General features: G+C 38.9%; 1 protein-coding gene across 1 annotated transcript in view; it reads right to left on the bottom strand.

The window, feature by feature from the left end:
- Positions 1-2692: 2692 nt before the first annotated feature.
- Positions 2693-16650, bottom strand: part of dikar — a 72587-nt gene continuing 58629 nt past the window's right edge. Inside the window, exon 9 of the mRNA XM_067788096.1 lies at positions 2693-16622. Within this exon, the coding sequence (XP_067644197.1) occupies positions 7930-16622 (8693 nt within the window). The 3' untranslated portion in view covers positions 2693-7929. The remainder of the gene's footprint in view (positions 16623-16650) is intronic.

The following is a 16650-nucleotide window of genomic DNA, read 5'->3' as shown; positions in this document are numbered from 1 at the left end:
GGCATCTATAATCTTTTTGAGTATTTTATGAATCTCAGTGTCAAAAAATCTAAAAAAATCAAAATTTTGAGTTGAATCAGCTACAATTCAACGTACGATATAAGCGTTACATTGAGTGACTTTTCTTCTAATGAATATTACAGAGACTAAAATATGTGATTCGTTAGCACCACGGAACGACCAGTACCGGGTTCATTAAGCGGTCATTCGCAATGGCGTTGAATATACCCAACAAACATATGGGCTTGAGTACCATTAGTGCTCATATTGATACCAAGGCATACTTCTAAAGAGTGGTTTCGAAACAATGGCTCAACTTGAGAATCATAGCGTTACCAGCAAAAAAGGACTTTTTTTATGGAACAAGAAATTATGTTGCTTGAGATGAAACAAATATAGTTCTCAAGTTGTATTCAAGTATAGTTCTCTAATTGGACTCAAACATATGAGTTCCAAAACTACAGTATTTTCACGAAAATAAAATAAAACATGTATAATTTATTTTTAATTTATAACTCTTCATTACTGCTACCAACCAGGTGTTTATTTCTCACAGCTGTTGGCTTTTGTGGTACCACCTTGGAAAAGATTTCGTTTCTACTCCGCGTCAATTCGATATCCAATTTAGAATATCAACTGGAGAAATGTACTCAAAATTTCTCAAAATAATAATTATAATTTGAGAATGACGTCGAGAGCTATACATTTTACAAAATTTCTCAAAGTTTGGATAGTGATTAAAGAATGTTTGATATCAACTAGTTGTCAGGTTTAAGAATAATTAGAGAATGATGTTGGATATCCAGAACTAGATATCAATTTCCCTAAAGCTGGAGAAATATTTGTTCCATATTTGTTGGGAAACAAAATCCAGGGGTTACCGTATGTACACCTTATCTAGATCATAAAAAAACAATGTTGCCCTACACAAAGGCCTACCGGAAAGGCGGTCTTAAACTGTGAATGAAAAACTGTTCTGGAGTTTAAATTTCACTAGAGTTTAAGCAAACTTAATTTAAATATAGCCTAACCAACTACTGAAAAATCGGGCCTTATTATTAATATCAATATTCTTCATATCAGAGACATATTTTAAAGTGCAGAAAAACTACACCCATTTTATGTAAATGTTATCTCTACATTATATTATGCTTTTACAGTTTGTTATATTTATTCCCAACTGTACTTGTATACAGGGTATTATAACTTTGATTGGTTAGAGGTTGGTTGTACAGGTATAAAGGAATCGAAATAGATATAGACTTTCATATATCGAAAGCATCAGTATGGAAAAAAATTTGATTAAGCCATGTCCGTCCGTACGTCCGTTAACACGATAACTTGAGCAAATATTGAGATATATTCATCAAGTTCGTTATATGGACTTATCTGGATCCAGAAAAGATTGGTATTGAAAATGAGCGCAATCAGACGATAACCACGCATACATAAAATTTAGAAAAATGGAAAAAATAAGATAATTCAAAAAAGAACACCGCTAAGCTAATGAAATTTGGTATGTGGATTGGTTTTATGACGCAGTACATAAATTCCAAAAAAAATGTGGAATATGGGAATATCACCCACATTTACAAGAATAACAAGCCGTAAATCAAAAGCGGTTGAAGATATTACATTGAAATTTGGCAGAGACACTATCCTTGCCAAATTATATATACTGAGTGAAGATAATCAATATCGGGTAAAGACCACGCCCACTTTTCCTAAAGGCCGAACCTTAAAAAGGTTGCAATAACTCTATGGTATTTATGGTATGGTTGAGCTAAGAACAAATCTTAAACAAATTTTGAAAATGGGCGTGACCCGTTCCTTTTTTTGTTACTCTTTCCAAAATACTTTTAATGCCAGAATAGAACCATATGTGTATTATTGTGCAGCCTTATAACACTATTAACCACACAAAGCAAACAACAACAGCGTTTCAAGTGCACAGCTGGGTATATAATGTTCGGTTTCACCTGAACTTAGACTTTCTTAGTTGTTTTAAGATGTGGACTTTGTGATTCTTTTGCTCTCGATATGATCTTGATGATGTATATTGGAACGATTTTCCGTCATCCCTTGTCAAATTTGGTTTTGAGACTAACCAAATTTGACAAGGGATGACGGAAAATCGTTCCAGTATACATCAACAAAACATGATAAATCTTGATGAAGGTAAGAGGGGAAACATTTTTTCCGAAAATTGCTTAAAACGCATTTAAATATATATTTATTTTGGTAGAAAATAATTCGAAAACCAAAAACGCAGTTTTCGAAAACGAAGACCCCCACTGCGTTGGAAGAACCAAGTATAAAAAGCACAGCTACAACAACATCAACTACAACCAAATAGAAAACTATTCTAGTATCACCAATTAGGGCTAGATAGCGCAACGAAAACGAGACTGATGAGATCTGTTGGACGGCCAAAACAGTTTAAAGGTGAGCCTTCAGTTAAGTAAACATTTTTGATAATTCAATTATAAAAATAAATATATAACATATATCATACCCAGATCGGAAAAGAGATTAACTCAAAAAAACAATTATTAATTCCATCAATGCCAAATGTTCTATATAGCACGGCGCACTTAATACCCGCCGTTTCGTATATTTTCAAGAATTACGACTTTTAAGTTAGCTCATTTTAGATCTAGGTATGCGAAATGTTCGTAGTATATTGTTTTGTTTAAACTAATACATTAATTTATTTCAAAGCTTTTGACTACTAAAAGCTTAACAAACTAACTTTCATGGGAAAGAAATTAATATTAGCGTTTAGTATTACATAATGAAGGAATCATAAATTGTAGTGAGTTATTGTGTTTATTTTTAATCCTTAATCTCCTGATAGTTGCATATACATAAATATGTATATATATGCGTTTGGATATTATTAAATAACTTAAAGTTAATAAATTATATTTATACATTATAATATATGTATGTATATACAAACAATAAGCTTAAAATTAGGTTACGAGTTAAGTGGAGTTGCTATAAAAACCCATTGATATTGGACACGAAATTGAAAATAAAAAAATTTTTGAAATGAGTTGGAGAATTCCTGATTGGATGTTCTAATCAGATTTTTGAACATAGAATACGCGTCTGCTTTAGTTGCCTGCTATTTGAAGTTACTACTCTTGGCCCAATCCAGCGTCTTCTCTATCACACGGAAATTCAAACGCCATCTTGAACACGCTAAGTGAGGACTGAATTGAACATATCAATTATAAGTGTATTCCTAACGGCCGATTTCGAAGTTGTTGTGTTCGACTAGTTACCTTTTTTCGAAATCGGTTTGTGAGTTATTCTACGAATTATAAATCTCTCAAAATGTGAATTGAGTTTTATCAATTTTTTTCCGAATAACGAATATCGTGTTATTCTTCTACATGTAGAGTGAAACGTGAAAGTCTTCCACGGGACTGACGATACAAAGGCTGTTAAGATTTTCCTGCTCACCTTTGCCTCTCCCAAATATGAAAACAGACAAGAGTAGACTCCTAAAAAAGCCGGGGAAGCTAAACCAAGAGAGTAATATCGAAGCCGAAACGTGTTATGACGTGCAGCTTGATGGCTGGTCTACGGATATGGCACATTTCTTTTCTCACTAACAGTTTCTTGCTTTCCTTCGCGTAAAGTCGAAAATAGATAAACAACGTGAGACGAACGCAAAGATGAAACAAAATGCTCCGCCGAAAATCAAAAAGATCCGATAAAACAATCTACAAACCATACCTTGACATCCCGTTTAGCACGTCCACATACGTACCACCTGAAAAGATTATGTGAAAATATTAATTCGACATAGGACTTTGCCGCCTCTTTGGGGATAACTCTGAGGGCCTTTTCACGCTGTTTTGTTTCAAAGGCTGAGTTCTTGCGTGCCAAATTTCTTCATAGAGCTTGCAATGTGGAACCAATTCCCCTAATACCCATGTCTCTTTGGTCAAACCCTGTTGAAACTGCCAGTTTAGAGGATATCGATGACAATTTTTGAGTGATCACACCTATAGGACTGGGTGAAGTACTGCTACAAGAAGTAGTGTACTGCTTACACGCGAAACTGGCTTAACTCGTAAACTTAGGGAGATACAACGAAAGGTAATACAACGAAAATAGTAATCAAGGTATTTTGCTACACTCGCCAGTGTTGCAGACACCTAGGCGAAGTACATACTGTCATGCACGAAGGAATCGGCGCATTTGCCCTTTGACAGCAAAGTTACTGTTGCCCGCTACTTGGACTGACTAGGCAATTGAAAAACGTCCTCTCTCGATGAAAAAAATCACGTTCAGAGCGTTTTAGCCGCTCATCATACATGTCTTGATGTAAGGCTCGGAGTCATGTAACGGTGTGTGGAGAGAAGATAGGATGGCCTTTGGAGTGTTCGAGAGAAAAATCTTGAAACAGGGACAAGCCGCTTAGGTGGTCAAGTACCAATTAATGATGATAAGGGGCTTGGAGTATAACCGCGGTTAGGCAAGCCTTTTGGAAGATCGTAAGAGGCGCCTAAAATCCATACATTCGAGGGTTGTTAGTGGCTGATTTGTATACAGTAAAGGACTGCCCATATCAGTCAAAATCCCATGAAACTTAGGGAGTAATTTTGTGTCTAGTAAAGTTATGAGGAACCAAGTGAAAGATGGTAACTAAATACAATCTGTGAGCAAACATGGACAATAAATAGTTCAATAATGCAAATAAATAGACTCATGTTACGTATTCTAGATTCAATCATAATAATTACTGCGTCTATTACACAGCCAAGAAGTTAAGAGCCAAAAGCGCTGAGCTTTTAGTTTTTACATAGTGCTGATTTGAACATCGAATTAGAAATTTTATAATTCATTAAAAACATTTTTTTTTTTTTTTCATTTTCCTCAACGATATGGAAAGGATTCTGCTAGCAACCCTATAAAATTTTTATTATGTAGATTACTGTGTTTGTATGATGTCTTGTATATCAATTATTATAAATGTATTTATGTATTTGTATATATATTTTATATCTAGGTATGTATGTATCTGTAATGCTTAAGTGCTAAATGTTTTCTAATGCACATTCATGTCTACTATGTATTTAATTTCAACCTTGAATACATACAATAAAAAAAAAACGAATTTCTATTTAATTTTGAATTTAAGCAACATTTTACATAATAATTAATAAACTTAACTACGTTTATATATTTCATCAACTCATTTTAGATCGCAAATGGAACTTAGTAGTTTTAACAATTTATTGTTTAAATTTTTTTTTGTTTTGCTGTTGAATAATTAACAACATTTTTAATAGCTAAAACATAAATACAAATTGTGCTTAATTACAAAAATTTAGGTATGTAATTATGAACTTATGAAATAGACATTTGTTTTTTGCTTTTCAGTGTAAAACGCCACTTCACTTTTTGAAATGTATTTTTTTATGAAATATATTTGAAATATGTTAGACATAAAATAATAATTTTATATAATTTTTTTTTTTTTATATTTTAACAATTTTTTGTTTTATTCTTCATTTTTGTCATGTTTTTTTTTTTTCACTTATGTTAGTTTTATGTATAATATTCTGTATTTTAGTAAAATTGTATTTATTTTGTTTCTACTTTTTTTTTTTTTTTTTTTTTGTTTTTTTTTTTTTTTTTGTATAACTTATTTCTACTTAAATTTTACACTCTTTGCACTTAAATTCTTAATTTTTCTTAGCATGTATTTATGTATGTTTATAGATCTACTAAAGCTGAACATAAGTAAATGATAGTTGTCATTGTTTGCAAAGCATTTCCGGTGTGCATATGCATACATACATACATATACTGTACAGCGTTGTGCATGAAAATAGCAACCAGAAATATTATTGAGTCTTGCTTACTTATTTTCGTAAATTAAATTCAATTCTTTTCAATAAGACCAAATTTTCGTAATGTTTTATAGATAAAAATTAATAAAAAAGGCTTCGAAAAATATTTGAAAGCTTAAAAATCGGAAATTTTAAAATCTTCGATTGGAGTTTTTTTTGTCTGGCCTTTTTGATATTCTTGAAATATTGTTCAAAAGCTTTATTATGAGGGAAATATTTTCCTAAAAAATGTTAAGGTAAGAAAAAATAATAGATATTGAAAAAAAAAAATGTATGAAAAAAAAACATTTATGTACATATATACATATGTTCAATTTTTCTTACAAGTTAGTATACCAACAACAACGTTAGCACCAGAAAAAAAATTTTATAAAAAGAAAAAAAAACTATATCAAAAGTCAAAGAAAATTTTTGGCATGCTAGGAAATGCTAATAATTAAAAAAAATTAATTACACTTCAAAAATTAATAGTTCAACTTAAAATAAGGAAATTTAGTACAACTTGATTTTAAGAAACTTAATTTCGAAATACTAAATGATAAAATTTTTAAAGAAAACATATTTTGAAATAAAAGAAAACGGCTTTGGAAAAAAAATATTATGAAAAAAATTTATTTTCGAAAAAATGGGCAAGCAAAAGAAGTTTACTCATTTATACATTTTGGAAAAAATCAATTTTGAGAAAGAATCATTTTGAATAAAAAAACTATATTGAAAGTATTAAATATGCGAACCAAATCTAACAACTGAAAGAAATAAAAAAAACTCAATTTTGAAAAAAAATTATTGCGGAAAAAATTTATTAAAAAAAAAAAAAAATTTGGAAAAGATTCATTATCCAACGGTTCCATTTCAAAAAATCAATTTTGGAAAAGTTATAATTTCCGACCAAAACTGAAAAAAATTATATTTTGAAAAAACAATCTATTTTAAGAATCAATTTACTTTGTAAAACAACTTATTTAAAAAAAAGATTATCCAAAAAAAAATTAAATTCCATTTTGGAAAAAATTTGTTATATGAAACATTTGATTCCAAAAAAAACATATTATACGTTTTAAAAATAAGCTTATACAAATAATTTTTTTCAATTGAGAAAAAAATGGTATCAAAATATCAGCGACAAGGGCTAATTGCTCAACATATGCCAATTAATATATCACAACTTACTTCCTTCTTAATATAAAATATGCAACAAAAACTTGACTTTCAACAAACAAAAATGTTTGCTATTTAAAAGAAATACGTGTTCGGACAATAAAAAATAAAAATGAAAATGTATAACAAAAATTTATAAAAAATTTGTATAAAAAAAAAAAATAATAATACTTAAGTTGAAACATTTTCAAAATTTTCCAAGTTTTTTAAAAGCTTGCCCAATTATACGATTATGTATTCAAAACATGTACACATTTGAAAAAAAAATCATTTTAATAAAGAAAATAGTTATGATAAGAAAATTCAAATAATTTAAATCTTATCAAAGTATGCGCTTTGAAAAAAAAAAATTATAATTTTGTATAACTTAAAAAGTTATCGTGAAAATAAATTCTTATTCAAAACACACATGTGCATCTTCAGAAATTTGTTTAAAATTTTTCAAAATCATATCAGCGAGCTCTTGTTTATAGACTTTTCTTCATAGCATACGATATTAAGTTAAATTTAACTTCAAAAACTAAAATATTTTAAACTCTGTAATATTTAAGGTTGCTATTGTCTTATGCAACACTATAGGTACATATTTATGTGTTTGTAGTTTAGAGACTTCGTGCAGTATTCTCATTGCGTAATGCATTTGTGAGGCGGAATGCAGCAATAAACCCAAAAGCAATAAAATTATTCACAGCTGATGCTGATGCAACTGCTGATGTGGTTGTTGTTGATGCTGTTGTTGATGGTGTTGTTGCTGTTGTTGGTGGACATGTTGTTGCAACTGCTGTTGACCACATAGCAAGCTATTATCGGCCTCAACACCTGTGCCCGCTACTGAACCCGTCGCAACCGACTGTTGAACGCCTCCTATTTCATCATTGGTGGCGCTGTTGGCGCACTGCTAAAACCATGAACGATTTATATCATAAGGCTTCGGTATTCCCAGAGATGATGGCCGATAAGCTGTGGGTGGCGGTGGTTGCCCATAACCAGCTGCTCCAGCACCGCGCCCCAAAAGTCCTTGATTGAACATAAGGAAATCCTCACGTCGCAAGTAGGATGAATATAATTGTGAATTGGGATCGGTTAACTGAGCAGCTCCAGTATTATGCATAAATGAATATGGTGTACCATGCGCCGCTGTGTGCGAAGCCAAAAATGGATATGCGCTAGCTGCGGAGGCGCCTGCCGTATTTAAAGCCGCTTGAGCTTTCTCTGCGGCGCTTGTATCACTCGCCGAATTACGATGAGCGGGGGCTGGAGTGGGTGCTGGCATATAATATGGATTTGATGCATCTCTAAACTGATCTAAATAGCTGCTGGCTGCAGCAGCTGCTTGATCGCCATATAAACCAAGACCACCTGGGGTAGGGCCGAAATTGAAAGCGCTACCCGCTACCATACCCGCTGCTTCAGCAGCAGCAGCAGATGTCTTAAGGGAAATTGCTGTAGCTACATCAACGCCACTGGCTGCACTCGCTGCACTTGTTGCTGCTGCTGAGTTATTTCCGTGTGCTGTAACATTGCTGGCAGCCGCCGCCGCTGCAGCTACAACTGCTGCAGAGCTAGAATTGGAAGCTCCCGCTAGTGAGGAACCAACTCCACCAGTTTTGAGCCCAGCATAGAGCTGAAAACCTTGTTGTAACGCTTGCGCATGCGCTTGTAGATGGGCAGGCACGCCACTGGAGCTTTGATGCGCGGGTTGAGCGGTTGCCCCGGAGGCGGCAGCATTTGTTAGCTGTGCAATATGCGCGGCCGCTGTATTATATTGTGAGGTATGGAGATGATTTTGACTCAACTGCTGCTGTTGCTGCTGCTGCTGCTGCTGCTGTTGCTGTTGTTGTTGCTGTTGCATCTGCTGCTGTTGTTGCTGGCGTTGTTGTAGGTGCTGCTGCTGTTGTTGTTGTTGTTGCTGATGTTGTTGTTGTTGCTGATGTTGTTGCTGTTGCTGTTGTTGTAATTTAGCTGCCGCTGCTGCCGCTTCCGCCGCAATCGTTGATGCTTTCTTTTTGCGCCCACGTTTTGCAGGCACATGCACAGCCGGCTTTGCAACTTCCGTAACCACACCCACTCCAGTGGCATTTTGCTGTTGCTGATTAGCCCCATTATTACTATCGCAATTTCCGGCACTGGAATTCGTGACGCCGAATGCATTGCTTGCCGCCGCTGATGAAACAAGCTGCTGAGTATTGCCATACATTCCAGAGCCAGCGCTCATTGCGGCGATTGATGCTGCGGGATTCGAGTACAGCTGAGATGTGCTGAGGTTCTTCGCTGCTCCCATTGCATTATACATATGCGCTGCAGGCGGCATGTTCTTGTCATAGAAATTTGCAGCACTAGCCGCCGAGGACAATCCAAACAGACTCTCAGCCAAGGGATGTAAAAGGGACGCAGCTGGATTGTTGTAGGTCTGCGCTGGCGGCGGCGGTGGTGTCGGCTTGTTGTAAGCGGAGAGATGGTGCGTCAAATGATGAGCAGTGGACATGTTGAGCATATTGCTAGCCTCTAGTGCTGATACAGAAGAGGCTGCTATTGAGGCTGTAGCTGATTTTGAGGTTAATTGCTGTTGTTGCTGCTGCTGAGCATTTTGTTGTTGTTCCTGCGCTTGTGATTGTTGCTGTTGTTGCTGCTGCGGTTGTGACTGAGCAGTATAATTCTGACTCATCTGCTGTGAATGGGGTAGTTGCTGCTGCTGTTGTTGCTGCTGCTGTTGTTGCTGCTGCTGTTGTTGCTGCTGCTGCAAGCTATTAGCACCATAATTCAACGGCTTATTCAGCAAGCTGGCGGTTATGCTCTCCATGTTGGAATTTGATAAATGTTGCGAAGCTTGCTGCTGCTGCTTATGTTGGCCCTGCTGCAATTGTTGAAGAAGCTGACTGTGTTGTTGTTGTCGTTGTTGTACATGCTGCGTAGACGCCTGTTGTTGATTATGTGGTTGCTGATGTTGTTGTTGTTGGTGTTGTTGTTGCAATTGCTGTGCCTGTTTTTGCAGCTGTTGCTGTTGTTGTTGACTTGCAACATTAGCTTGCTGTTGTTGTTGCGGTGACTGCTGTTGCTGGCAGCTCCCATCCTTTGCATAATCTTTTGGGAAGCCCATCGCCGCTGCGCGATTGTACATTTCAAATGCCTTATCTGGTGTTATGCCGCCGCCCAAATGCTTACCGAAAGGCATCGCACCCAAAAAGCTATCAAACATTTGTTGTTGTTTACTGCTTTGTGCCGACAACTGCTGTGACGTTTGCTGGTGATGCTGCTGCGAGCCGCTATTGCTTTCGCACTTTTGGAGTTTGCTAGCTGTGCTATCAGTGTCCCTTTCGCTTGTTGCTTCTGCACCTCCACTACTATAATCCATGCCCAACATGTCTTCGGATGTACGCTTGGGCGCGTTCGCCGTAGTATTTGCAGCCGATGTGTTGGATGCGCTTGAGGCTGCCACATTCGGCGACACCGCAGTTGAAATTGCTGCAGCCATAGAATTTTTATGCGCCTGCGCCTGTTGATGCATGTGCTGCATAAATGCCACCATATCATTTCCAGAATTGTCTGTGTAATTAGCTGCGACACTGTCTGTTTTATCAGTGCCGGCCATTTCAGTGGTAGCGGAGGAGATAGACGCGGTGGCAACTGCGGCTGCCTTCGACTGGTATTGAGCGTAAGTTGGATATTGTGATTTCTGCTGTTGTAGCTGACTTTGTTGTTGTTGTAGTTGATGATTTTGTTGTTGACTCTGCTGTTGTTGATTTTGTTGTTGTTGTTGATTTTGTTGTTGTTGTTGATTTTTTTGTTGCTGTTGCTGCTGTTTCGTTTGTTGATGCTGCAGCTGCTGTTGTTGAACATTTTGTTGATTTTGCTGCTGTTGAAGCATAAGCTGCTGTTGGTTGCTTGATTGCTGTGCCGGCGTATGCAATTGTTGTTGTTGTTGCTGAATGGAGTTCTGCATCTGCTGAATGCCCGCTGCATTCCAATCAGTATTTTTCATACCCTCTAGAATAGATGCAGCCGCAGAGCTGAGAGCTGAACCATAAAGAGCTCGTAAGTTATCTGTTTGCTGTTGTTGCTGTAGTTGTGCTTGTTGCTGCTGTTGTTGTTGCTGTTGTTGTGTTTGACTTTGATGTTGCTCCTGCTGTTGTTGTGTTTGTTGTTTTTGCTGTATTAGCGCCTGCGTCTGAGCCTGGGATGTTGAAATCGCTGCTGCATTGAAAAGGTCCTGAGGAGAGGGCGCGTAGTTCGAATCCGCAGTTAATCTAGTGTTGATTTTGCTAGAACTAGTATTTGTAACGTTTTGTCCACCAAATACTTGATCCGCCTGTTTAGTTGCAGCTACATGTGCCAACTTACCCGTCTCGGCATTCTGTGTCAGCTGATTGAGGCTCACAGTGTCAGGGGTTCTTACTGGGGGCTGATATGGGGAAGGACTCATGCTACTTTGACTGTAAGGCGAAAGAGCATTTAAATTGAGGTGTTGTTGCTGCTGTTGCTGTCCCTGCGTCTGCTGCACTTGCGCCGATTGCCCTTGCGCCTGCGCCTGATGCGGTTGTGAATTATAAGGCGAACTCATGGGCTGTTGATGAGGCGAACTTATAGGCTGTTGATGAGGTGAATTCGCAGACTGTGGAAGCGGCGAATGCAGGGACTGTTGATGAGGCGAATGCACGGACTGTTGATGAGGCGAATTCATGGACTGTTGGTGAGGAGAATTCACGGACTGTTGATGAGGCGAATTCACGGGTTGCTGATACGGCGAATTTTCAGGTTGCTGATACGGCGAATGTGCTTGATCGGTTAGTGGTGAATGTGCCAACGGCGTTGGCGGTTGCGTTGCAGCGGATGATGCTGGCGAATCTACACTACTAGGCATTGGACTATGTTGTTGCTGATGCAAAGGGGAATGGACTGAGATAGCGCCTGCGGGTAGAGCTGCTGCAGCTGCGGCCAACGTATGAGCCGGACTGGTGTGTGATGCTGCCGCCGTTGCAGCCTGTTGATGGTACGGTGAATGCTGTTGCTGATGATATGGGGAATTGGGATGATGGTACGGTGATTGATGTGATTGTGCGGTGTAGGGCGAACTCTGAGGTTGCTGATATGGTGAGTTCGGATTTGGTGTGCTTGGACTCATCGATGAATTATAATCAGACTCCTGTGAATGTGGTTGCTTATATTGATCATAGACATTCGGCAGTGGTGATGTTGATGAGTAAACGGGAGTTTTTGAAGCTTCTGAACCAGAAGGATTATAGCTATTAGCACCACCATAGGGTGAAGTGCCACTCAACTCTGGAGTTGAAACATTTGGAGATGAAGCGGAGGAGTAAATATGTTGTGAGTATTGTGGATATGGTGAAGGCATTTCGCGTGGACTACAACTTTTGTCGGGACTGCTTTTGGTGGTGGTATCTTGATAGAAACCCACTTTTATGGCGCCATTCAGCGGATAAGGTGAGGTAGGTTTGCTAATTTCATCTGGTTTTGGTGATACCATTATTGGTGATGCGCCTATGGGCGATGCACCAATGGGTGAAGTGTAATTTGCACCCGCATACGAACCATAACGTTCATCGATGGCTATACGTGGCGAATCAGGATCTTGACTAAATGAAGAGCGTTCTGAAATAGTGCTGCCAGTGCTGGCTTTACGTTGGCGCGGCGCTGAAGGTAGCGAAAAGTCCGCACCTCCCGTCATTGATGCAGAAGTTGGTGACCGACTGGCAACTGTAGCGCCAGTGGATGAAATGGATGTCGACGTCGTCCCCAACCCATCATTTGATTTTGTCGAGCTACTTGAAACAATACCTGCGATTGATGCTGACTCATTTGCATCTGCTTGCTGCTGTTGTTGTTGCTGCTGCTTTTCTTCTTCTTCGGACTTTTTGGCTTTCTTTGGCGCACCAAATGCCTTAAACCATGCGCTCAAGTTTGGTTTTTCTTTGGCTGCAGCACCGCTGCTACTTTCCACATTACCGCCAGACTTCTTTTCAAATAATTTTTCAAACGGTTTGGCATAATCAACAATTGGCACTTTAGCAGCAGCAGTTTTCTTATCACTTTCTATACATGTTGCAGCCGCCAATGTGCTAGTTGTTAGGGACGTAACTTTTGTCGAGAAAGGCGAAATTATTTCAAGCGAAGTAGGCTTTTCGTCACCTTCCTTTTCACTGCCGGTACCACTGCCACTTCCTGACTTCGGCCCTTCAGTTTTACTGGCCAACTCATCAATAAAATTATGTGATTGCCCCATTCCAAAATCATCCGTTTTAATAACTGTACCCAAACTTAGTTTGGGTGCATTTTCGCCGGTCTCTACAATCAATGCATTCTTCACTTCTTTCGTTTTAGCCGCAACAGGGCCGAGGGGGAAGAGTTCATCTGGCTTATTTATATTTTGTATCAGATTACCCTTCGCTTTACCTGGTTGCAAACGTTCAATAGTGCGTAGTAAGTCTTTGCGTCGTGGATTTGCCCCTGCTTGCAATTTCTCTTTCAGCGTTTTGCGCTTAGCTTCCTTGGCAAGTTGATTTTTAATATGAGGTGGTGGTGGTGGATGCAATAACAACTGCGTAGTGCTCGGCTCTTTCGGTTTCGGTGGTGGCGCTATTGTACTCATAGATGGTGCCACTGTGGCCGGTGGCGGAGGTATGAGTAGCGTTGGTTGATTAGCCGCCGAAGCTGAGGCAATCGATGAGATCGATGGTGCATTAACAACTGAATTGTTAGATGAAGCATTCGCTGAGGTGCTGCCAACAGATGCGGCAGATGTTACCGAATGTGGTGGTGTACCACAACTCGAGCTAACGCTGCTCGCTGTACCGCCGCCACTGATGCTAGTGCTAATCAAAGCACCGCCTACACTGTCAGTTATTAGCTCTGAGATCACTTCTTTTTTAAGGCTACTAGCGGCAACCACTACCGGATCTGGCACATCACTGACCAAATCTACCAAAACTTCAGCAAGTTTTGTGGGTACTAAATCGATTTTTGGCGGCGCTATTGGCACTGGACGCCTAAAATCAGACGGCTCCAATTTTGCTGGTATTGCCGCATCGAACTCATCAAGATTGTAGCGTGAGGGAGAATTACTGGCTGAGCTGAATTCTGAGAAGCGTGGTGTATGCTCTAACCAACGATTTATATCTTTTAACGTTTGCTCAGTCTCTACATCAAGCGCTTCAATGTTTGTGGTTGAAGTTCTTGCTGGTGCGATGCTAACGCTAATGGCATTGGATTTATTGTTTGCCTTTTTATTCGCAGCAGCGCTTGCAGCTGCCTTCTTTTGTAATGCCTTTTTTGGTGGTACCGGTGCTGCAGCTTTCTCTGTTACTTTCTTTGGAATATCTGCGTCCACCAATGCAGCTGGTGGTGTCGATTCTTGTTTTTGTTTTTCTTTCCTCTTTGTTGTCTGCTTATCTGGGGATGAAGAGCCAGTCTTCTTTTCAACATTTTTGCCGCTTTTGGTCGTGCTTATGTTGGATATTGTTGTGGCGGCTGTAGTTGCTGTTGGTGGCTTGCTATCAACCATTCCATTATCAACCTCCTCCACCTTCGTAGGCGTCGTACCGCCTTTAGCTGTTATTTTCTCTTCCACGTTTACCGGTTTTACGGAAACCTCCTCAGTTGGCGGCGATTTAGCTAATATCTCCTTATCCTCAATTACAATAGCTTCTTTGGCGCGTGCCTCTTTCTTTCCCCTTTTACTCGTCTTACGCGCCTTTGTGCCAATTTCACCATTTGACTTATCTCCCACTTTTACCTTTTCAACAACTTTCGTTGTATCTTTTTTCTTGCTCCCAGTTTCCTTCGAACGACTTCTGCTACCCTTCTGTGTTTCTTCATTTGAAGAGCGCGCTGTTTGTGGTGTTTGAGTTTGCTGCAAAGCGCGACTACGCCGATATTTTATTAACTCATATTTATCGAGAAAAGGGAGCAGCATTTCTAGCTCGGCTTGTTTGGCTGCCTCTTCTGCCGCAGCAGCATCCAGTTCGGGTTTCTTTTTATTACTTGTTGTAGCTAAAGTTGAGCTGGATTTTTTAGTGCTAGTCGACGCATCATCCTTTTTTGTATTGCGCGAATTTTTCGTAGGTGTGCGCTTCGATTTACCACGCTCCTCACTGGATGCACGCGCTGGGCTTGAGTTACGACTGGATAGAGATTTAAAATCATCTTCATCAGCATCATCATCTCCGTCATCACTCGATGCGGCACGTTTTTGATTAGCGCTTGGTGTTTTAATAGTTGTTGCGATTACTGAAGTTGTGCTGATGGGTGCTTTTTTCACTGTCGTCAACAATTCACAGAGATCATCGTTAAGTGCACTTTTGGAATATTTTTTATGTAGATCTACTTTGAAGGGTGACATGCTGCGCGATCTTGAATCATCATCGTCATCGATTATTTCCTCCTCTAACTCGGATGCGTTAGCAGCAAGCGCGTCCACGGCGGGTGGTGGCATATCTTTATTTAAATTCGGTTTATTTTTTACTGCTAACTTTTCCTCTTCACTATTGTCGCTGTCCTGCTCACTTTCGTCTGGCGCGGTTTTAGACCTTTGTTTTGTCTTAGCCGATCTGCCTTTACGCTTTTGCTGTTTGGCAGGTGGAGTCTGTTTGCTTGTGGATTTTGTAGACGAATTTTTCTTCTTTTCACCAGCACTTGATTTGGTTTGTATTTTGCTATCTTTATTAGCTTTAAGTCGCCTTTTTTTGGCAGCTGGTTTTTCGAAATTCTCATCTTCCTCATCATCGCTACCCACATCCATTTCGCTTTCCGGTTCGATGTCCATATCCGATTGCCTCCGCTCGGCCTCCGGCTCGGGAGCCAGTTCTGGTTGCAGTTCCAATTTCACATTAGCTTCCTCATCCTCGGACAATGTAGACTCATCGGTATTTTCATTCTTCGACTTTTTGTTTTTCTTGCTCTGTTTTTTCCCTTTGCTACTCTCACCTTTACTTTTCGTTAATTTGCTTGATGATTTTGTAGATTTTTCACCTTTACTTTTCTTACTCTTCTTCGTGGAGTTATCTTTACTTCCTTTACTCTTACCCTTTTTCGTACTTTGCTCTTGTTCCACTTCATGTTCTTCAGTTATATCTTGGTCGTTTTCTTGATTTTCATTAGTCCCTTCCATTACTTCATCTTCATCATCTGTGTGCTTCTCTATCGCTACAGCTTTACTTTTCGATTTCTTTTTACGCCGTTTGTCCTTCTCCTTGCGTTTACGCTTTATACCACGCTGCTCACCGGCATCATCAGCGCCAGTTACATCTTCCATATCTTCATCTGCACTATCGGCGTGCTTTCCCTTACTCAGCGTTTTAACTGCTTCATGTGTATGCTTTTTACCACTTTTCTTTTTCTCGGTTTTGTTTACGACGACATTCTTTTCCACTTCCGCAGCGACACTTTGACTATCGCTACTAGCATCCTTTGAACTTGATTTCTTATTGAAATATTTTTCACGGAAGACGTTCATTTTTGAATCTGCTGCAGGATAGCCCAAACATGGATCGTCATCATCATCGTCCGACAAATTATCAAAATATTTTTTGGTTGCCTTATAGAAGGCTTCTTGTAAATTATTGACCATTTCGGTGTATTCTGAAAGTAGTAGATTTTTGGATGTTTT

This window comes from Eurosta solidaginis, chromosome 5 (assembly GCF_040869045.1).
Source record: "Eurosta solidaginis isolate ZX-2024a chromosome 5, ASM4086904v1, whole genome shotgun sequence".
Classification (NCBI taxonomy): Eukaryota; Metazoa; Arthropoda; class Insecta; order Diptera; family Tephritidae; genus Eurosta; species Eurosta solidaginis.
Note: the sequence above shows the minus strand (reverse complement) of the source record. Positions and strands in the feature narration are given on the sequence as shown.